The following is a 23,386-nucleotide window of genomic DNA, read 5'->3' as shown; positions in this document are numbered from 1 at the left end:
GACCATGAGCCAGCAACGTGCCCTTGTGGCCAAGAAGGCCAATGGTATCCTAGGGTGCATTAAAAGGAGTGTGGCCAGCAGATCGAGAGAGGTTATCCTCCCCCTCTGCCCTAGTGAGACCACATTTGGAGTACTGTGTCCAGTTTTGGGCCCCCCAGTTTATGAAGGACAGGGAACTGCTTGAGCAAGTCCAGCAGAGAGCTACCAAGATGATCAGGGGACTGGAGCATCTCCCTTATGAAGAAAGGCTGAGAGGCTTGGGTTTGTTCAGCCTGGAGAAGAGAAGACTGAGGGGGGATCTCATCAATACCTATAAATATCTAAAGGGTGGGTGTCAGGACAATGGGACTGGGCTGTTTTCAGTAGTTCTCAATGACAGGACAAGGGGCAATGGGCACAAGTTGGCGCACAGGAAGTTCCATCTAAACACGAGAAAAAACTTCTTTCCTGTGAGGGCGACAGAGCAGTGGCACAGGCTGCCCAGGGAGGTTGTGGGGTCTCCTTCCCTGGAGACATTCAAAACCCACCTGGATGCGTTCCTGTGCCCCCTGCTCAAGCAGGGGTGTTGGACAGGATGATCTCCAGAGGTCCCTTCCAACCCCTACCATTCTGTGATAACAGACACATCAGATTACAGCTAGGACTGTACTGCCACATACAGTTGGTGCATGTTTCTTCTGAAAATGGAATGAAACAAAGATATCTTCCTCATTGATGTAGAAAGAAAAGAAATTTGGGGCTAAAGAACTAACACCCCAATTACAAGTCCAAGAATTTCTGATCTCTCTACAACTAAATTTGATTAGAATGTACACTGTTTGTCATGACAGTCAAGCAAGAATCATTGCAGGCAGTAATTTTATGTGCAAAAATAACAGAATCTGTAATTGAAGTAAATGTTACATTCTTATGCTTGGCTGAGCTCTACATAATTTATGCAGCAAATCAGTTGAATTCAGTGCTCGTAGCATTTTTATTATGTATCCCGATTCTATAATCTAATTTCTTGTAGAGATTCAAAAGTTTGCTTTTTTTAAATGCAAACAGACATAAGGTCTTTTTTCCAAAATGCAATATGAGAGCAGAAGTACAAAGTTACAGTTTTGGTTTGATTCCTTATTTTAAAAATCAAATATAGCCAGTATACATAGGCATACACAGCCTCAAAATGGTTTCTGTGAATTAATAGAATAATTTGAAATCTGTTGTTCACCGTAGGCAAGCATAACAAAAGCAACAATTAAATGCCACTGAGTGTAGAGCAGTACACAGTAGAAGACTGCAAGCAATTGAAGTTAAAGGCAGTTATAAATGCATTTTTACTTAACCTGATTTTCACACATTGGCTGAGAGCAGATTTTTACACATTTGTCTAGAGCAGAAAACCTGAGCATTTGATAATGTTCCTGTTTAAGACCATACTGAGTTCCTTGGAGTTTGGGTTTTCTGGTTGGTTTACTGAAGAAAAAGAGGAGAAGAAAGAAGTGTGGCTGTTAGAATATGAGCTTTTCTTTCGTGATCATGTCTCTGTGGTTGTGATATAGCATATGACAGGGTTTGTGTACTTGCCTCTTGCTTTGCGTGATTAATATGTTTTATTTGAGTAATGGCAGTGAAGCTAATTGGTTGTATTTCATTTTTGCTTGTAGATTCCAGCAAAGTGTACTGCTTGGTCTGTGAATGTATTGTAAAAATTTTGGCCCAAGAGCTGAGTCTGTATTGGTGACGCAGGCTTTTAGGGACTGCACACAGTTACACATAACAGAGCATGTCAACATGAGGCTGATCATGGCTGGCTGACCAGCCAGTGTAGGCAAGGATGGGCTGTGTTTCATACTATAGCTGCTTGCCCTCATGACATGGCAACTGGTTGCGTTTACCTGAGATGAGACTGAAGAAGCAGAGGCTTGGTCTCCGTAGGCAAATGAAGCCAATGACCTTATAGCTAACTGTTTGCAGGGTTTGGTAGGGCGTGATTTGGTTTGGATTTGGTTGATTTTTTGGTTTGTTTTTTTTTTAAGAAATTAGTTAAAAGTCAGCTGGTGTAAAACTAGTCTTTGTTTTTGTTGATCTCAGGTGCTAACCGTGTGACCCTGGAGGACTCTAACATCCTTCAGCCAATGGGACTCACTGTACTGGGGAATCACTTGTATTGGATTGATCGTCAGCAACAGATGATTGAGAGAGTGGAGAAAATGAACGGGTACAAAAGAACTAGAATTCAAGGCCGAATTGCTCACCTAACAGGCATTCATGCTGTGGAAGAGCTTGATATGGAGGAATTCTGTGAGTTTATTTCAATACTTGATGTCTCTCACTCTTGGTCACTGTCTCTCAAAGTCTTCATTCAGCTGAATATTGTAATAACATTATCCAGTGGGCTTTGAGTAAGCTGTGGGAGTGCTTTCAACTTGGCCAGTCAGGATCCTAGAAGAGGAGGAGAAACGAGTTCCTTGCTCTTGTCCAGAGGAGTATTTCTGCACAGCTAGAATATGTGACTTCATGGCACTTAGTTACTTGCTCTGTACAAACTCAGATGATATTGATTTCAGTCTAAAAGCTACTTATAATTATGGTTGTTAATTTTTTAAGTACAACCAAGTAATAAGACTTGGAAAAACCTTTAAAAGAAAGAAAAGGGCTATACTTGCCTTTTCTCCAGATGTTTCAGACCCTTGTGTAAAGAATGACTGGTTTGACTCGGCACAATCCATGATGTAAAAGCCTCCAGTGACGGAGGGAGAATGGGCAGGAGGCTCCTACAGTGAATTATTGCGGATGTGGAATTTCTCTCCCATCAGAGGTGGAGCCATTTTAGCTGCTTCTTTCTGAAAGGGGTCACAAATGCAGGACCTTCTTTTTCTGGACTGGTGGTCCAATTTCTGTGGCCTGAGGGAGAGTGCAGAAAGCTCTTAAAGTAGTCACTCATCAAAGTGACAACCCTCTTGCTTAACAGGAAGATAAAAGAGAATATAAAAGCACAAACAAGACGAGGGAAACAGAGGGCTACTGACAGTGGCCTCTTTGAACTTTGTTGCATGTGATGAGTTGTCTTATATAGGGAGGGTACATTTGCGTATAATTCTTTAATTTTCAGAAGAAATTATTCCACTTCGCAGCCACCTGTGCCATGTACAGTAGTTTCTGTGATAGCTGAACGTATTTTCCAACTTGCCTATGTGGGTAAGCTGTTTCAAACAAGGTAGCATGAGTACTTAAACTGTAGTAGATTCTATGTGCCTATCCTCATCTAGATGTTCTTTTTTCATCTGCAATACTCAGATTTCCTCCTTCTGTGCCATTTCTCATATTTTTAGTGTATTTCAAAAGTAATACTGAATGATGCAAAAAATTTTTTCTTTAATTTTCGGCACTTAAAAAAAATATTATATCCCATGTGTTTTTTAATTTTTTTAAGGCAAGAGTACTATTTCTTCTAAGTCACACTGAAAAGAATCACCTTTTGCAGCTAAAAACTGTCCTACATAGGTGACTTCTGTCACAACAGAGGACTAAAAATACTTTTGCACATGTGTGCATGGCCACAGAAGTAGACATGCATGTACTTTTTCTGCTAGCAATCTGTGCCTCAAACAGTAGTCTCCAACACTGTATTAAATGAATTAGTTTGATAAAGGTGAAAGCAGGTTGCTGAGAAGCCTGAAGAGATGGAAGACAACTTTAGCACAGAAATTATGATAACTATACCGTTTCTTCCCTGTGGAAATTCGTGGTCCTTACTAGTAGTAAAAAATGCATTGTTCAGCAGCATCCCACATAACACCAGCTATAGCCCCACAGATCACTCCAGCAAATGCTCAGCTGTTAGCTTGATTAAGCAGGCAGGAGACTGGGTCTCTTCTGACTCTGTTGGGCTGGAGTCCTTAGACAGTGACCTTGCTTCTCTGCGCCTGTTTCTTACCCATGTTATGTTCATTGAGAGTGATTGTATTAGGAGCTCTTGGGTACTCAGTGCTTCTGAATAACTGACTTGGGAATACAACTTGGGAAAACAAGATAGGAAGCTTCCTATCTTAAAAAAAAACCAAAAACCAAAAAACTCTGTCTGCTTATATTGCAGTTTTGTGAGTAACAGGGAAGTGGAGGGGCTACATATTAAAAGCTTTTCAAGATTAGAGAATTCCTGAGGGTTTGGGGCGTTGGCATTCTGCAGTGACATATGTCAATTCTCGATGCCTGGCAACCTTAGAAACGCGGGTGGGATGTCTAGGTACACTGTAAATGTGACCTTGTCGAATGTGCCGCCTTATTCCTCTTCACCTGAGCTCCCAAATTCTTTTGAGAAGTCCCTTAAAGGTCCCCATATCACTGTGACTGGGAGAAATGTAGTCCTCAAGAAATAGTAAATCAGCTTTTGAGCACTGAACTGAAAAATACTGCATTTATCTTATTTAATTTGTATGAAATCTTAGGTACTCAAACAGAAGTTGTTTGTGAGTGGTTTTGTGAGTTTGCCCTAGCTAGGAGAAGTTATGATTTCTTTTATGCTAATATTGTTTTCTGTGCATTTCTCCAGCTGTGCATCCATGCTCCCGTAACAATGGTGGGTGTTCGCACATCTGCATTGCCAAAGGGGATGGGACTCCAAGGTGTTCATGCCCTGAGCATCTTGTGCTTCTACAGAATCTCTTAACGTGTGGAGGTGAGTTACGTTTAACAGTACTGCTAAGCAGTTTACATTTTTAAAAAAATGGGGGTTGAGGTTGCATTCCAATACAACATGTGGATTTACACACAGTGTTTTCCTACACGTGGTGTGTTGCATCATGTGTTAAATTGACCTTTGATTCTTCCACCAGCTGTTTTCTGCTTCAGTTTTTGGACATACATGACTTCTCATTGTGAGCAGAATATTCTTGTTTGACCTTAAAATACTTGCCTCTTCTACTGAGATTTTTATAATTGTATGATGTGACAAGTTTGCGCTTTAAACAACTGCTTATAAGATGATGATGCATCAATCCATGATGACCTAACAGTAGAAATTGTGCATATGATTCTCACATTATACTCCATCTTGATACTCCAGTCTTTCAAATGTATTTGGCCTCATAACGTGAAACACTGTACTGTCCAGTTATGAAATGTAGGCCAAAAGCTCCATTGCAATCCTTTTTAATTAAGGTAGCTCTCCTCTTTCCACATGGTAGATTTTCCTTTAGACTTCCCTTTCACAATCCCAGGATTTTTGAAAATTGTCATGTTACACTTGCAGAGGAGATTCAAAACAAAACAAAAAATTGTTTCTTTTTGGGAGGCATCATATCTTAAATCGTTTGGCTGTGTTAGTCCATTTGACTTCTTTTTATGTATTCATTTTGCTGTGGATTTCATTTGCTGGCTGAACTCTAGCCTCCCATGGGAAAGTCATTTCCATTATAAATTGTTTTCTTTCGCATGACCACAACACGCTATGTGGTTTTAGAGTAGTAGTGGTGGTGGTTACATCTGCAGGGGGCGGGGTGTGGGGAATCAATCTACTTATATTTCTTGCTATACTGTTTTTGCACAACATGGCTAATGAGAGGTTCTTATGTCCCACTCCTTTGTTATCTTCAGTTATTAATCTAAAAATTAAGGGGCCTTTATTTCAGTGTCTGGGTTTTTTTTTATTCTAATCCTTCACTAAGCCTGCAACAACTTTTTAACCTATCATGCCTGCCATGGTAGTAGGCAATAGCCAGTATTTCAAAACGGATTAATAGCTATTTTGGCTGGAGAACATTTGTCTGTATACCCTTATGAATGCTCTTGACAAGTTTTCAAATGCAAGCTTCTGCCTGCCAAGTGCAACCATAATGCTTTAAATGTGTCTCTAAATGCAGTAGTGACCTATCTGTCTGAATTATCTGAACAGCACACTCCTATCAAAATTTAATTCAAGAATTATCTTAATGTGTGCATCTGGCATCTTTATCTTACCTACAGCTGTCAGGTCACTGGCTACATTTGTAATTCTCATATTGTTACACAAATAATCATAAATCAGAAACTTAAAAATCATATAATTTTCAAAAACCAAATGCATTTGGATTTTTATTTGCATTTTGTTTTTCAAGCTCTTGATTATACTTGAGTCTCGTTCTTGAGCATTTCTCCCTAATCAAGGAAGGACAGCAGCACTTTAAAAATGGTTTGCATGTAATTGCATATCTCTAGGATCTGTAACACCACCCACAGGAGAAAAACACTGATACAGAAGTCTTGTCAGTGGGTACAACTGAGAAGCTTTCCATATGCTGGGTTCTTTGTGAAGTCCATTCCTAAGCCTGAATGTTAATTAAAGCTTATTTGTTTTCCAGAGGAGTGTTACCATCTAGTGTCAGAGCACCCCTCCAGATTGCTCAATATTGTTGTCATAGACAGGGTATGATGTGCTAAAGCATCTACTCAGAGCATTAGCTGGCAGCAGCAGCTGTGGGGACAAGTGACTGCCTCTGTAAACTGATTTAATTATGTCTGAGGTATTTGACCCAGCAACCTTTGAAATAAGCGGAAATGTATCTGTTTGCTGCAGTGGTGTTTTGAGACGGCCCCCTCATTTTGAACATAACCGACTACTGCTGATAACAACTGAAGGGACTTACACGGTGTTTTTTCATTGATACTAATGGTGGAAAAGGATGTGCTAATTTGCTGTATGTATGAATTAGTATAATTTTTTTGCAATAGATTCTTGATCTGGATTGCCTGTTGTCTTTTGACATTCTGAAGAAAGCAACTATTAATACCTTATTACAGCATAATTGTTGCATCTCTACATGAGTTGTAGCTGCTGCTTAATGCTATCAGTGTGTGGTTGCAACTTGAGCAACAGTATGGGTGTAGAATGGATTGATGCCAGGATCTTGGAGTCTACAAAGTCAAATTTGCAGGAAGTCCCAGCTTTCTTAGGTCCAACAAACATAAAAATGGCTCTGCACAAGGTCCAGTCTTCTGTCTCCAAGTGTAGTGAAAGAATGTAAGATCAGGGCAGGCCTACAGTGCTCCTCAGACTACGCTCTGAACTTCCACTGACTTGCAGCTCAGAGACTTTCCAGCAAGAGGACTTAGCTTAATGTTTAACAGGCTTTTACAGATGTTTTTTCTCCATTCATATTTTTCGTATCTGACTCAAGAATTTGTTTGTGGAGAAACCAATGGCAAAATAGAGAAACGGATATTGTAGAAGCAGATGTTGTATGTTTTAGGTGTATTCATTGCCAATTAACCCAATGTATGAAGAATTGTTCCAGGGTAATGTAATTTCAGGGATTAGAATTATGTAGAATGTGGTTGGCATTCAGAAATTGAGTATTCATTTGAATTTATGTGTATGACTGTGTCTTCCAAAAGGTGGCTGTTAGAGCCAAAGTAAGTATTTGTAGTGCCTGCCCTTAGCTCAGTGCTTGCCTGCTACAGCAAGTTTCTTCAATCAGCATGCATCTAGTTTTGGTTATGAAAGTTGGCAAAATTTCATTCCCTATGCAGAATCATGTTCCCTTTGCTGGAATCTTAATATTGTCATAGAATAACTTCAGTCCAGGCCTAAGTGTGTTTTTCTTGAAAAAGGCTTGACAGACCCTGTTGTAAGGGCTAAAATTCAGTGTACAAATATGATTTGTTTTCTCTTTCTCCAGAACCTCCAACTTGTTCCCCAGACCAGTTTACCTGTGCAACTGGAGAGATTGACTGTATCCCAATGGCATGGCGGTGTGATGGATTTCCAGAGTGTGATGACCAGAGTGATGAAGATAATTGCCCCATATGCTCTGCATCCCAGTTCCAATGTGAGAAAGGACAGTGTATTGATGCACACTTGCGGTGTAATGGAGAAATTGACTGCCAAGATAAATCTGATGAAGCGGATTGTGATAGTAAGATTAATTTTCCTGAACTCATGGTTCTAACATAAGCATCCATTTGGGATTCTGTTCTTGATATATATATATGATTTTTAGTTTCAAATGGGGAAAAACAACCTTAACCATAAGCCTAACTAAGCTATCCACTGATTCTCCTTTTCTTTCCCTCTTTCTTATCTGTTGCTCAAATTAAACTTCTTTGTAGCTACATAAATTGCTGACCATGTAACTATAGGTATGGGGGAGGTATCTTTAAACCATATTCAGAATGAAAACAGGAAATAAACTGGCAGAATTTACCACATGCTTTTTTTTCCTGCATAATTACCATTTTGGCTTGCACTGTTTCCATGGTGTCCACTTCACCTTTGGACAGTGGTGACTGCAAGGTGCCACAGGGAGGAAGAGATGGACTTAATCCTGTGGCTGAATTGGCTTCTCTGAGAGTTCACTTTTAGCAAGCTGATGCTTATAATCTTGGATGTACCTTTCTATGAGAAATCTGTGGAACAACGTCCAAGGAATTCGTGCTGCTACAGCTTCTTTGTATGCAGTCAGCCATAGGATCTGGGTCCAAGAGAGAAGCATGGACGGGTGCATTTGCATCATCCTTTGGTTGATGGGAAAACTTGCATATTCTGTGTCTAGTATCAAGGCATAGCTGAAACAGACACTTGACTATGAGCTGGCACCATGGCTTCTTATTGCTGTACAGATTTCAGGAGCCTATTCAGTAGCATGGCTCTTGGCCTGTGAAGCCTCAGGACCCTTGGCTCTACCCAGTCAGTGGCTATCCATTGCCACTGCACCAGCAGGGTAGATTTTTTGTGGACATTTCAATGAGCAATTTTGTGGATTTGCAATGTCTTCTGTAACTCTGAGCCTGGACACCAGAACACCAATACCTTCTTTGCAAACAAGAAGCGGATCAGCCATGTCCAAGTTCCACCTCCTGTTGTGGGAGGTGGTACATACTGCCTGTACTGCTTCGTCAAAGGGCCAAAGTAAGAAAACTTGTGGGTTGAGATAAGATCAGTTCAATAATTAAAATAATGATAATAATAACAACACTAATAAAAATAATAAGGTAATGAAAAGGAAAATAACGGGGTGGGGGGGGGAGAGAGAGAGAGGTGAAACCTGGGAGCAGGGGGGAAACCAAACAAACAAGTGATGCAGCCGCTCACCACCCACTGACTGACGCCACCAGTCCCTGAGCCACAATCGCTGCTTCCCCCAGCCAACTCTCCCCTGCTAGTACACCCAGCATGATGTCATATGACATGGAATATCCCCATTGCCAGTTTGGATCAGCTGTCCTGGCTCAGCCCCCTCCCCTCCCAGCTTCTTGTGCCCCGGCAGAGCATGGGAAGCTGGAAAAGTCCTTGACTAATGTAAGCACTACTTAGCAACAACTAAAACACGCGTGTGTTATCAGCATTATTCTCATACTAAGTCCAAAACACAGCACTAAACCAGCTACTAGGAAGAGAATTAACTCTATCCCAGCCAAAACCATAGGAGTATCCACCCCTTTTATTCCATACCATTTATGTCATGCTCAGGTCCCACACTAACCAATACAACCTCATTAACCACCACTCCCCTTCCCATCCTTTGATATAATACACAGATATCGTTCCATTAGTCTATGTCCCACCCCTGTAAAATGTCCACAAAATGTCTGTGGAGTTCATTTAGTCCACGACTTTGGGCTCCGTCTGTCACAACAGTCTCTTTCAGGGCAGGAGAGGTGGTGTGTGTGTGGTGTTGGATTGTTGCATGCTGACGTCAGCCTGTGTTCCGTCACTGCTGCACTTTGCTCGGTTAAATCAAAATTCATTCTCTGTTAATTTGGAAGATTCCTACTGTGATACCATTGGTATGGCATATAGCAACCACAGAAGTGATGGTATACGATACTATACAGCAACTGACGTCATACCATTCACCTCTCTGGCTATTCTCACCCAAAATCAAATCCCCTTGAGGTACATGTCGGACTTCTCCATCCTCCCGCATCACCCACCAAGTGCACCCAGGTCCTAGAGCAAAAGCAATCCCACAAATGGGTTTGCCTTTGCCCAAGACAGGAATAATCCAGACTGTTTGCCCCAGCATGTTTTTTACATGCACTACAGGGACTCTATCCCCTTCCACAGTACCTAAGTGTGTTGATTGGGCAGGGCTGTCTCGACTGGCAGATCCCCTAGTGTTGGCAAACCAGGTGGCTTTTGCTAAATGTGTACCCCAGTGTTTAAATGTCCCACCCACCCCCCGTACTGCTCTCAGTGGAGTCTTTAACAGTCCATTGTATCGTTTGATTTTCCCAGAGGCTGGTGCGTGGTAGGGGATGTGATACACCCACTCAATGCCATGCTCTTTGGCCCAGGTGTCTATGAGGTTGTTTCAGAAATCAGTCCCGCTATCTGACTCAGTTCTCTCTGGGGCACTGTGTCAACATAAGACTTGTTTTTCCAGGCCCAGGATAGTGTTCTGGGTGGTGGCATGGGGCATGAGATATGTTTCCAGCCATCCAGTGGTTGCTTGCACCATTGTAAGCACATGGCACTTGCCTTGGCAGGTCTGGGGGGAGTGTGATATAGTTAGTCTGCCAGGTCTCCCCATACTTATATTTCAGCCATCGTCCCCCATACCACAGAGGCTTTAACCGCTTCGCTTGCTTGATTGCAGCGCACGTTTCACATTCATGGATAACCTGTGCAATAGTGTCCATGGTCAAGTCCACCCCTCGATCACGAGCCCACCTGTATTTTGCATCTCTCCCTTGATGGCCTGAGGTGTCATGGGCCCATGGAGCTATAGATAATTCACCCTTATGTTGCCAGTCCGGATCCACCTGAGCCACTTCAATCTCAGCAGCCTGATCTACCTGCTGGTTGTTTTGATGTTCTTCAGTGGCCTGACTCTTGGGGATGTGAGCATCCACATGACGTACTTTTACAACCAGGTTCTCAATTTTTTAAGGATTATGCACTTGTTCAGGGGCGAAGTCCCAAGACACTGGAGGTGCCCACCATCCTAGCCATTTGCCCATACTACCCCACATATCCTGCCACTCGGCTATCTAGCCTTGGGGCAGATCTCTGGATGATATTCGTAAATTGCTTATTAACCATAGACAAAACTGAAACAATATTCCAAATAAATACCAATAGATATATCTTAACTACCCAAGGATGTTTAAGATACTGAAAAGTTATTGTAATGAAGGAGGAGACATCATAGAAGAAGGTAGCGAAGACATCATTCTGTATTTCCTCCATAAAAACCCCTCTCAGAGAAGGAGGTACAGTTGCTAATTGTCTCCATGAGGTGATACCCTAAGTACAGTAATGGCTTCAATGCAAAACACAAATACCCAATAAAGCTTAAGGCCAGTGTTTGAATAGCAAATCTCCCAGGCAAAACATTGCTAATTACTGCACAGCACAGCAAACTACAAAAACCAACACCAGTCTTTAACATGTACTGCAAAATTAAGAGCATGGTGCAGGTCAGATAAACTAACATTGAGAACAGATGAGTCAATGCTGTGACCAGCAACTGTTATTATCTCAAACCCTTTGTACCCCACGTTGGGTGCCAAAAAGGACTGTCGTGGTTTAGCCCCAGTCAGCAACTAAGCACCACACAGCTGCTCGCTTACTCCCCGCACCCTTGTGGGATGGGGGAGAGAATAGGAAGGGGAAAAGTAAGAAAACTCATGGGTTGAGATAGGAACAGTTTAATAATAGGGATAGGGAGTTACTGGGATCAGAATTTTATTTTAGCCCCACTGAATAGGATTATAACAAGAAGAAGGAAGAATCAGAGAAATGTAGGCTTGTATTCTAACCACAGTAGCAAAGCAGGTGTTCTGGTGCCTACCTGGTCATAACATAAAATGCACTGTGGCTTCATGTCTCACTTCTTTTGGTTTTCTTAAGATGCTCAAAATGCAAGTGGTACTTAATCTTTTCTTTCTTTCTGTGCAGCAATTTGTCTACCCAATCAGTTCCGATGTGCAAGTGGACAGTGCATTCTCCTGAAGCAACAGTGTGACTCCTTTCCAGATTGCATTGATGGTTCTGATGAGCTTATGTGTGGTATGTCCTTCCTTGAGATTCAGATGGTGTGTTCAGGCATAACGTCCTACATCCCTATGCAGAGCCCCAGTCTTTGCGTAGTAATATTTTTGGGGGAAGCCCAGTGAATCTTGGCCAGATACTCTCACAGCTGTATTTGGCTGCTAAATATAGTCATGCTTTTCCGTTGCTCTGTGCAGCAAAAGAGTGTGTGCTTGCATCATGGTGTAGCAAGTCCATAATGCTGTTATACCAGGTAATGTGGGAACAGCAGTAGTGAAGATGAACTGAAATCCCAATGTCACTTCAAGGTAGTTCTAAAATGCTGTATGGGATGCAATGCTACCTTGTACCCAGGGATAAGATGGGCAAGATGTTACTTTGAATTCTCATGACAGCAGGTATATACAAGTTACAGACATGCTGATGGCAGTTGCTGAATTAGTCCTTAGAAGGGTCTGTTATTTCACAGTCTGAAGTGGGCAGTAAAATTCACTTACTTGTGCTCTGCTTGCTGTTTCCCTCTTTTTGTACCATCCGGGTCACTAGTGCGTGAAGTTTTCAGACAGTGGGGCTCTGCATTTAGTAGCTCACAAGTAGTTTAGCAAAATAGTTGGAACATGGTATTTCTGAACAAATACCTTGTGTTGGGTTTGTATAGAGAAATGCTGCACGTTGCTTAATAATGTTTCCTGTAGGACCTTGGCTAATTGCAAGGTTTTTAATACCTTAGAGTCTTGTCAGGGTTTGAAGGACCAGTTGTCAGAAGCTGTGCTACTGCTGGGATGAGAGGAGGGGTCACCAGGTCTGGTCAGGGTAACCTTGTTTCTTCCTTCTATCCTCACGGTTGGTACAGCAAGGAAAAGTGTATTTCATGAGCAAGAATGGTGAAAGGAGCCTAAGTGGTGAACAGAAGAAAAGGCTGAAAGAATGGTGACAAAAACAGTTTAGCTCTCCTCCTGGAAATTTCAGACTGAACATGCTTCTCATGCTTCTCCCACAACCTCATTTATCTCTCAGCTCTCACCCAGTTCCCTCAATTCCGTGGATAATGTAAAGCCACTTCTTCCTTTTTTAAAATTTATTTTCTTTGTACACTTGGCAAACTTTTGTGCTGCCAAGTTAATGCAGCTGTTTCCTGTTTGCACTTCAGGTCCAGTCCTGCAATGAGGTCTTAACTGATTTAAATGTGTCTTTATGTAGACGTAAGACTGCCTCCTCTGGAGTCTCTTTGTGCAACAGAGATTTCTGTGGTTTCTTGCTTGACTGAGGGAAAGAACTCAAGTAGGGAGTAAAAATGGTTGTTACTTTCTAGATGAAGATCTTGTATTCAGAAGGAGCTAGGTTTAACCAAAATGAGAGGTGTGTTTTAAATTAGCTAATTTGGGAACAACTTTTAATTTGGGCTTCGTTTCTTTCTGGTATCATATCGAAACAAATCTGACAATTTGAAAGTTAGGGCCTTAGCTGACATAAAAGCTGTCATGCACTAGTAAGTATGGAAAGTAGATAAAGACTTTAAGACAGAAATGAGTTCTTGATGCTGAGCTCTAAAGAGTTTCTTGGTAGATCTTTGTATTTCCTTTATCTTCCTTCTCAAATTTCAGTTGTTTTTCCTTCCCTTCCACTGAAGGGAATGAAACCAGAACCACTGGAGAAAAATTTTATGAAGTGAAGGCTTGAATCTTACATGAACGATTTCACTTCCTGCAACTTCATTAAGGGGTCTGTAGTTTGATCTGAACATGTAAAATTGATAGACTTTGGCCAAGTTTATTTTGAGTTTTTCACTTTATGAACATATACATATATTTGTGCATGTCAAAAATAAAATTATAACTGTGAATCACGTGGAAAAAATAATTTTCACTGAAGAAGGTCACATATGCAAAAAACGTAGAGGTGTCAGATTTATTTGGCAAGAATTTTGAATGTGTTACCCATAATCAGGAGGAGGTATGAAAGGTAGCTCATACAGCAGCACTTTTTATTATTTAACATTGGGCTATATATGGGAAAAAGAAATAAGAAGTAGAAAGTATCTGAGATATTCTGGATTGTGTTTTCCTTCCAATTTGTATGGGTTTTTTTGGAATGCAAGTCATATTTTAGGAAGGAAAAGTATTCTATTTTAAGGCCTATATTAGCTAGGAAGACATCCACTGCTTAATACATATGGTAGCTCCTCTACTGGTAAGAATCTTTCAATTTTTTAATGTTACTGCTAGCCCAAATGGCTTTTGAGAGAGCGGATTCCTCTCTGATTAAGGACTTCATGTTTATAAGTGTCCTATATCCTTAACACGTAGACTTTGTGCTTTATGTACATGGAGGGGAAGAGGAGGCATGAAGTCTTGTGCATTGAATCAGAATATATGGAGTTATAGATGCCTGAGATTGATGTGGATGCTTTCAAAGACTGTGAGCTGATTGATTTGCTGCACAAGCTCCAGGACAGCAACATATATATTGCCCCACGTTTAATAACCTTTTTTTTTTCTCTCTCTCTCCAGAAAAAACAAAGCCAGCCTCAGATGAGTCACAGCCACACAGTAGTGCTATCGGTCCTGTCATTGGTATAATACTGTCACTTTTTGTCATGGGAGGAATGTACTTTGTTTGCCAGCGAGTGGTGTGTCAGCGCTATGCCGGGCCCAATAGTCCTTTTCCACATGAGTATGTCAGTGGCACCCCTCATGTCCCTCTTAATTTTATTGCTCCAGGAAGTTCTCAACATGGCACTTTCACTGGTAAGGATGGCAAGGACCTTGCATCTAATCAGTACCATTACATTGTCTGCATTTGGAGTGCTCGATGCAGGGTTTTCAAAGAGCAGAAATTAGGTGTTGTTGATCTTAGTGGTTTTAGTGTAAATCTGTCATTTCGATCAGATATACAAAAACTATTAGATGCATTTCATAGGCATCTTCCCAGATTTTCAAGTGCAATTTTCATGCTAGGCTGCATCTGCACAGGGGTCTATCTTTTTGATAGAAAATCTGCAGTATTTTGCCAGTGAAAACATCCTCTTTAAATAGTTCATTCTAGTGTATGTAATAAAGCTTGGGTTTCACATAGTACTTCTTCCCTAAGGCCTGCAAAACAGTAAGAGTAGTGAACCACATGCAATATTGGAAACTAAGGATGCATGTGCTATTCAGCGTTCTAGTTAAAGCTCTGTTGAGTTACTCTTTGTGTCTTGTACTCAGATGTCCTTGTTTCTGTCCACTCCACCAAAAGTCTTTACAAGTTTTGTCCTGTCTGCTCAGGATGGATAAGTTGTTCCACAGTGGAAAGAAGCAGAGGAAAGAAGTGAAGCAGCTTAGTTTGCTATAATACAAAAAAGCGGGGGACAAACCTCCCTCCCTAAAGTTACAACAGCAAATGTGGAAGAACACAAGCAGTGAGTGTGGTTTTGTACTCTGGCTGCTCATTGCCTGAAGTGTAATGAAAACATCCCCTTTGGTTTAGCCCATCTCTGAGACAGCTTTCCTGTTTGCTTTTGGACAAAATATTTATTCTCTCTGTGTCTCAGTCCTTCATCTGTAAAGCAGCAAAGCTTCTCCTACCTCACAAAGAACTCAAAGCATCTATTCGGAGAAGTGCATGCAGCAACAATGCTGAGATTGAAGGAGGACTTGAAGTATACATAAAAGCTCAGGATGTTCAGCTAATAGATAAGAACCCAGAAACCTCATCCAGACATCAAAGTAAACACTTAAATGATGTACCTCAAATTATTTTACAAATGTAAAATATACTTTTTGTAGATGAAATAGCGAATTCTTAACTATCAAGCCCTGAGAAGAAATAATATATCTTCATATTGTTCAGGAAGCTGGAAAGTAAATGTTTGCCTGTAAACCTGCCAGACAGGGTCAGAATACAAGAAATGCGTACTTTGGAGTGCTTGGAGACTGCTTTTCATGTCAGCTGAAAATCAGATAGATAATAAACTTAAAAACAAATGAAAAGATGTGGCACTTCTTCATATTAAACAAGTTTTTGAGATGTGCTAATTGTTGTTTTCTTCTAGCCATGACTTTGAAGATAGCCAGCTACCGCTTAGGTTTAGCCTTTCTTGCACTTTAATGACTGTGGCCAGCTGTTCCTGCTTAAATTATGGCTTTATGGTTATCAAGAGGTTTTTGTGGTAGGGAATAAAACGTGAGAATGAAATCGTTGCAGGTGAAATCTTTGCAGTGGTGTTTTAAATTGGACTTCATCCTAAAGCTTTTTTAATTAAAGTAAGCATCAGTGGTTTTCATCCGTACCTCTGTAGGTGCTAAACTAAGCTGTCATTCTGATTCTCATTTGTATTTGTTAGTTTTTTCTAATCCATATTGTTGTGACAAGTTACAACAGCTGAAAATATTACCATTGATGTTAATGCTAAAGAAAAGACATAGATTCCTAATACCATGGCATTTCCAAAAAAGATAAATAGTCATGAATGATGATCACAAATAGAGTTACTCTGCTTGTAATATTTCCTACATCTGAAACATTTCTGAAAACTTCCCAAACTAAACTCTTCCATTAGCACCTAATAGTCTGACAGGAGGAAGCTGAAAATGTATGGTCTGATTTAAGTGTATATTGGAGTAAAACAGATTGGAGAATGTTGTCTTCCGTTTTCCTCTCACCCAGGTTTCTTTCCTTTTGCCTCTGCTGATTTTCAGTTTAAACAGTGATTTTTTTTTTCAATAAAAATATTTTTTTGCTGTTGTTTATGTACTTGCAATTGAATTTATTTGGATGGAAATGAAAACTTTGGAGGTCTCTAGCTTGTTTTTCTTGGGCAGTGTATCATGTTTTTTTTGCAAATGCCTGAGTTTGTTTAATTGGAAATTTTCTTAGTTAACGATTTGGGTGAAAAGTTTAAATCAACTGTTTTGGAGATTCCTTTCTCGGCAGAGTGTGAGAGCGGGTTGTGAGGAATTCAGTGCTACAGTGAGATGATAGGTGGTTGGGGGGTGAGACGTTTTCTTTACAAAATATGAAATTTCTTGTAATCCTGAAGATTTTACATAAAACACTGTTCCCAAAGTGACAACCAGTAGCATTGCACAGATTTGTCAAGCTGTGGATTTTTCTTTTTTGCATTGGTAGATAAAATTGTGGTTCACCTAACCTTGTTTTCCTCTTTGCCTCACTGCAGGCATCTCTTGTGGAAAGTCCATGATTAGCTCCATGAGTCTCATGGGAGGAAGCAGTGGTGCCCCCTTATATGACAGAAACCATGTTACTGGAGCCTCCTCGAGTAGCTCATCCAGCACTAAAGCCACTTTCTACCCACAGGTATGTCTTGAAAATATACCTGTAAGTTAGATATCGCCCACTTCTGAAGAAAAGGAAGATGAAAATTCATGCTACTAAATAGAATGTTAATAAAGGTTGTTCTTGGGTGTTACTGTTTATGATATAAGGGCCCTGTCCAACAACCACTGAACTTTGCAAAAGGACTTTGTTGTAGTCCATCAGGATTACATAATGCTATATGGTGTCTAAAATGTTTTGTTAGTAGAGTGATACTCAGCTGGGTTGTTCCAGGGCACTTTTCCTCTGTCTTGACTCCCTTGGAGATGCCACCTCCTTTGTTCTTTGTGAACTCTGATGTCAGTGGTCCAATGACATTTTGCTCTGCGTAATGCTGCAGGCACACATGGCATAAAAAGACAAGATGCAACAGGGCTGGAATGCAAATGCGTAAGAAATAAGCTTGGCTTGCTGTTTAGATAAAGCGTCAATTGTTGATTCAGAAAACCAAGTGCACGCACTGAGAGAAAACACTGGTTATTTTGCTTGGGTTTTTTCAGCTGTAATTTAGCTCCTTTTCTGGCTTTGAACTGTTGGAAGTGACAGAATTTAGTCGCCATATCAGAGTTTCATGAATTCAAACATGTATAGTATGAATGGGAATGATTCTCTAAGGATATGTAGGAGAGACATACAAAGATTACTCTTTGCCAGCATTTTGCCGTATGACAGGTTTTTTTCCCTTAGTGCTTCTGAGCAATATATACATTCACTCTCCCATTCACACAGGCTTGCAGAGTCAGTCTGCTAGCTACTGAGGTGATTTTTCAGTAGTATTTATTCAGGAGCTTGCATACTGTACAGGTATATGTGCATTTGTGTTTACATGTAAACTGTTAAGCTGTGTATGGGCATTTTGATTGGTAGTGTTTTGACTGGTGGCAAATGTGCTCTCTTTCCCCTTTAAGAAGGACAAAGATGGAAAGAGGCTTGTGACCTTATCAAGTGACAAGGTAGAATGGTTACTTATTTCTCATATTACCTTCTCAATGAAGCCATCAAGAAACTAGTCACAGCTAGCAGCTGTTTGGAACTCAGCAGCCCTCCTAATTCAGCTTGTCTCATGCTTCGCCAGTGTCTCTGTAACATGCTGAACAATTTAATGTAGTACCTGATTGATGTGTCAGTGCCACACTAAAAAGGACGAACAGAAAAAACTTAGCTAAACTTATATAAAAAAAACCCTTACTTAAATAAATCTTGAAAGAGGAAAGAGGCCCAAGAGCTGATCTTCCTGTGTCATTCTATGGGATCTGTGTAGGCCAAAAGATCAACTCTTACATTGCACTTCTGGCCTAAGCTAATCTGGCTGTTACTGGGAATTCTTATTCCACACTTCCACTCCGGGCTATGTCAGCCAGGGCCTGCAGGGATGATATCAGCCTTTCCTGCAGGAAAGACATGCTGGATTCTTAGAAGGAAGCTGTTGCAAGGACTTTATTACATTGAAGTTACCGCTTAATCCAAATATTTTGGTCAGTTCTACCTGGAAGCTAATTACCCAGCTTTAGGTTAATAATAAAAAGGAGAGATCTGAGTATCTAGTTGTCTTGACTTCTTTGTTTTGTTCTGTTTAACACATCTTAGTGGTGCTGAGAGATGGTCCAGTGAATAGAGACTAGGAAAGAATTTATGTCAATGTAGTTATGCCAGTTTATATACTGAGAACCTGGCCGCAGGCATCCTGGCTGACACTCTATTTGCTGTATTTAATCTGAACGTGAAGTGTTGATGCAGCTCAGGGTGCTAGTAGGAGAGAATCCAGAAGTAGCGTGCAGTGCTCCTCCAAGGAAGAGGATTTCTGGAAGATACTCTAGGGGCAATTACTCCTCATTCCCCACAGCTGGCAATGGCTGGTGTCCAAGCATGTCTCCCCTCACATGAATATGGATGCAGGGCTTGTCAGTATTAGTAACAACGAGCTCAACTCAGTGGCCAGGAATCATTTTGCTAAATGCTGCACAGTGAAGACCAAAACAATGATCTCCACTCCAGTGATTTTACAGTATTATTATGAGACAAGAGCAGAGGCAGAATGCTGCCATGGTCACTGTGGCAGGCCATGGCTTGGCAGAATGTCCAGGACAGGCTGTGTACAAGATGCTCACATCAGTAGCAAGGCCCTACCATCAACAGCAATGTTGTAATTTTCCACATTGGAAGGGATGAAGCGCTCTCCTTGGTTTAGGCCAATATCCTGCTGGCCGTGTCAGGGGTTCTGCTTCCTGCTAGGGGAAGAATCCTAAAGGAATCTGAAGCATAATAAATTGTTTTCCTAGCATGAAGGTTACCAGCAACCATGTATATTCACACACAGGCTACAGCAGCCTATAACTATTTTTGAGCTCTTAGGCTCTTTGCATTGTAAACTGTGCCAAAATGATATGTTTACGGAACAGCAGTAAAAGGGAAGTATACAGGGAAGGATGGGGAAGGATAGCTATAGTAAAGGAGCTTGGCCTCCTGACCCTACTGTTGACTGGGGGTGTGTTTAGGGGGTGGGAGTAGAACAGAATTTATTTCCCATTAGCATCTGCTGAGGATATCAGTCCTTATGTCCAAGGAAGTGCAGTGAGATTCAGCAAAATTGGGTCTAATTTCCAGCTTTACCCCAGCCTTCCAGCAAAACAACAGATGTGGCAAGGAAGAAAATTCCCTGTACTGTGAGAACTTTGAAGGCATGCAGTGTACCTAAGCCCAGAGTAAAGTCTCATAATGAACTTCTGTGAGCTTTAAAAAGGCATTAACCCACCCAAGCAGCAAGGAGAGGAAACTAAAATAAGGATGAGTGACAGGGTGAAGACATAAATAATATTTTCAAAATAAGTAGAGTGGTATAATTAACCCAAACTTTTGCACTGCTTTTTCCTGTTCTTCCTAGATCTTGAACCCACCTCCTTCCCCAGCTACCGATCGCTCCCTGTATAACGCAGAGATGTTTTATTCCTCAAACATTCCTTCAACCACAAGATCTTACAGGTAAAGCTCAGATAAAAAGGTTTGATAAATCTTCTGTTGATCTGTCCTTCAGTTTTGGATCCTGAGCAAAATGTTCTTGTTCAGACTTTACCTTGTTTTCAAACACATTTCCCTCTTAGTCAAATTCAAATGGACCATTCAAATGGAGGCTACGCCACTTTTGATGTTAAACATTGGCTTTGTGTTCTTATTTTGACACAAGAGGGTTTAGCATCTTTCAATACAGTGTTGCTGAGTAATATATGTATATCAATATATAGGATATATTGCTATGTTACAGTCACTTAGCATTCTGTATAGAGGAGGTTGGTGTTTTCTGTTCAGTTCTTCAGCTTATCTTAAAACAATTTGATGAGTCAACCTGTTTATTAGTGACTGGGCTAAATGGTCATGGTGGTCTCCTCTGGCTGGTCAGGGGCTGGAAGAATACCCTGCTGGCTGGCTGAGGGTAGTTGTGCCATTCAAATTTAACACAGTTCAGGTGCTTCTTGTTGGGTTCCTATGAAAACATGAAATAAGGCTCTCATAGAGTTAATGAGCAGGCATCTTGACTGAGGACACAGAGCTGTTCATGTTCAATCCTTTTTGTGCTTTTTTTTTTTTTGCAGGCCATACCTTATACGAGGGATAGCTCCGCCCACAACCCCATGCAGCACAGATGTCTGTGACAGTGACTATACTACTAGCCGATGGAAGACCAACAAATACTACATAGATTTAAATTCAGACTCAGACCCTTATCCCCCTCCACCCACACCTCGCAGTCAATACATGTCAGCAGAAGAAAGTTGCCCTCCATCTCCTGCCACGGAACGAAGCTATTTTCACCTCTATCCCCCTCCACCCTCTCCTTGTACAGACTCCTCATGACCTCAACAGAAGGAACTTTTCCTGTAAATATTTTAAAATATGAACAGATTTAAAATATATATTTTATGATTTAAAACTAAATCAGGGTGGGAATTAAAAAAAAGAAATGTGAATAAAAATGGGTGGGAGGGATGGGGCTGTGAAAAATTGTACAGAGGAAAATATTTATAAAATTGATTTTTTTAACTTAATTTCCATTCTTTTGTGCCATATTTGCCTTTTGAAGTCATGAAAATGACTCAATCTCCAAAGGATTTGGGGAGGGAATGTTGAGCCTTTTTGTATTTTTAAGTCACCTTTTTACATGCAAAGTGTATGTAATTATTTTTACTAATGTGAGACAAGAAAGCAAAGTGACTTGTGGGAGGAAGAGTCTAAAGAAAGATGTAAGTTTATTTGCAGAGAAGAAAAACACATTTAAACAAAATTGTCAGTACCTAATCCCTTCACCACCACTGGGAGAAAACATGCAAAGATCTCAACCCTGAGATGCTCCTGCTTGCAAGTGAGCCAATGCTTCCCAGCAGAACTCATATGCCAAGACCTGGATTTCAAACATCCCTCTCCATTTGCTTAGCATTGAACTGGAAGAACACTTAAGCCAAACCTTCCAGCTTAACTAGGCCCACAGGTGTCATGCCCTACCTCGCCACAGTGCCACTCTGCACATGGCCAATTCTGGAACTGATTCGAGCTAAAAAAGATAACCAGCCCTAAAAAATCTTCGGTTAGCTCCAGTCAGTTCCCCCACCTGGCTGGCTGAGTGGTGGCAGAAGCAGTTGTATTGGCCTGTGGGTGAGAGCAAGGGGCAAGTTTAAAGTGGTATTTAAGCTAAGAGAATGCTTGACAAACTGCAGATTTGGTCAAACTCACCATTTTAATTGTGATGAAACCAAGCTCTTCATCCTTCCTTGTGACGCTTTGATGTCTGTCTGGGAAGAGGCTGTAATATTCAGCTGCTTCTCAAGACACAGCACTAGTTCTGTTTTTCCCAAAAGTCCAGTAATTCACTGTGCCAGGTCTCTGAGATGTTCACCTGTGTTGACTTGCTCAAAGAATTGCTTCATCTCTAATCTTCATTTTCCAAAGTGGAATGATATGGTCACTTGTATTCTTTAAATGATGAGAGTTGGTTTTTAATCGGTGTTTGTAGAAAATGGTATCTGCATAGCTCAAAGCAAAAAACATCCACTATTGAAATGGTTTGGTCATATATCATAAAAAATTGCCACAGAATTAGCTCAGGTTTAGAAGTAGACAGAAAAAGCACAGAGGAGGAAGGAGAGGAGACAAATACTTCTCTCTGATTGTGATGAAATAAAAAAGATAAGCTCATACAAACTGCTGTAACCTAAGGACATCATGATCAGCAAAATGCTCATGTTCCAACTCCTACCAAAAAGACCCTTCGGGAATGGGGGATAGGATCAGTCCCTTTCAAAATACAGAAGATAAAATTTTGATTTGGTTGCTCTCTTGCTGTAACAAAAAGGACTGGGTATTGTATGGCACTTTATAAATTCAGCTCTGGTGATGATAATGTGAGTGCCTACGTGGGACATCTGAGGGAAGTTCTGAATATGCAGACTTGCACCTGTTTCAGCAGCTGCTGAATAACAGATGTGTTGGGCCTTTGACAGCCGTAATATTGGTGGCAACAATGAAAACTTTTTTCTTGCTTGAACTTAAGTTGTACTTGGTTTTAGGCCTTTTTAGCAAGTTATTTGAGAACCCTGCAACTCCAGGACAGAGGTCTTCATGATGGTGGAGGGGCTGGGACCACAGCGTTGTGATCCAGTTTGTGTTTTCAGATCATTAGTCCAGATGTGTTCTCCCTGTCTACATTGTTAAAGGGTAGGATCTGTGCTGTCACTGGTGTGTTACTAAAACTCTTAAAGTAGCTTTTACTACTTTCATGTCTAAATTTTCACTTTGAGCACAAAGAAGATGCCAACCGTGTTTCGTGGAGAAAAATACAGAATTGGAGAATACAACATTGGAGTTTAAGAATGGGTTCTTTCGCCATCCCCTGTCAACATTAGTAATTCTATAGTATGCCAAGAAGGACATGGTCATAGTTTGTTATTCTTGGAGTGACTTGGCAGATCTCTGAACAAGTGTTAATGATTTGGTGAAACAAATAATTCTCATGTGATCGTGTTTCAGTGAACTAAATTAGGAATATAGAGCCACAGGATATTTTATGTACCCCATCGATTATATAGAGGAGTACTTGTTCTGCATTACAGCAGTTGGTAGTCCAAT

At 40.8% G+C, this 23,386-nt stretch overlaps 1 protein-coding gene across 1 annotated transcript in view; it reads left to right on the top strand.

Annotated features, from left to right (window-relative positions):
- Positions 1-23,113, top strand: part of LRP5 (LDL receptor related protein 5) — a 168,206-nt gene extending 145,093 nt beyond the window's left edge. Inside the window, exons 16-23 of the mRNA XM_075094394.1 lie at positions 2,077-2,286; positions 4,538-4,663; positions 7,641-7,877; positions 11,864-11,974; positions 14,467-14,703; positions 17,115-17,254; positions 20,154-20,251; positions 20,860-23,113. Coding sequence (XP_074950495.1) covers positions 2,077-2,286; positions 4,538-4,663; positions 7,641-7,877; positions 11,864-11,974; positions 14,467-14,703; positions 17,115-17,254; positions 20,154-20,251; positions 20,860-21,121 — 1,421 coding nt within the window. The 3' untranslated portion in view covers positions 21,122-23,113. The remainder of the gene's footprint in view (positions 1-2,076; positions 2,287-4,537; positions 4,664-7,640; positions 7,878-11,863; positions 11,975-14,466; positions 14,704-17,114; positions 17,255-20,153; positions 20,252-20,859) is intronic.
- Positions 23,114-23,386: the final 273 nt, after the last annotated feature.

The sequence above is a fragment of the Phalacrocorax aristotelis genome, chromosome 5 (assembly GCF_949628215.1).
Source record: "Phalacrocorax aristotelis chromosome 5, bGulAri2.1, whole genome shotgun sequence".
NCBI classification, from domain to species: domain Eukaryota; kingdom Metazoa; phylum Chordata; class Aves; order Suliformes; family Phalacrocoracidae; genus Phalacrocorax; species Phalacrocorax aristotelis.
Note: the sequence above shows the minus strand (reverse complement) of the source record. Positions and strands in the feature narration are given on the sequence as shown.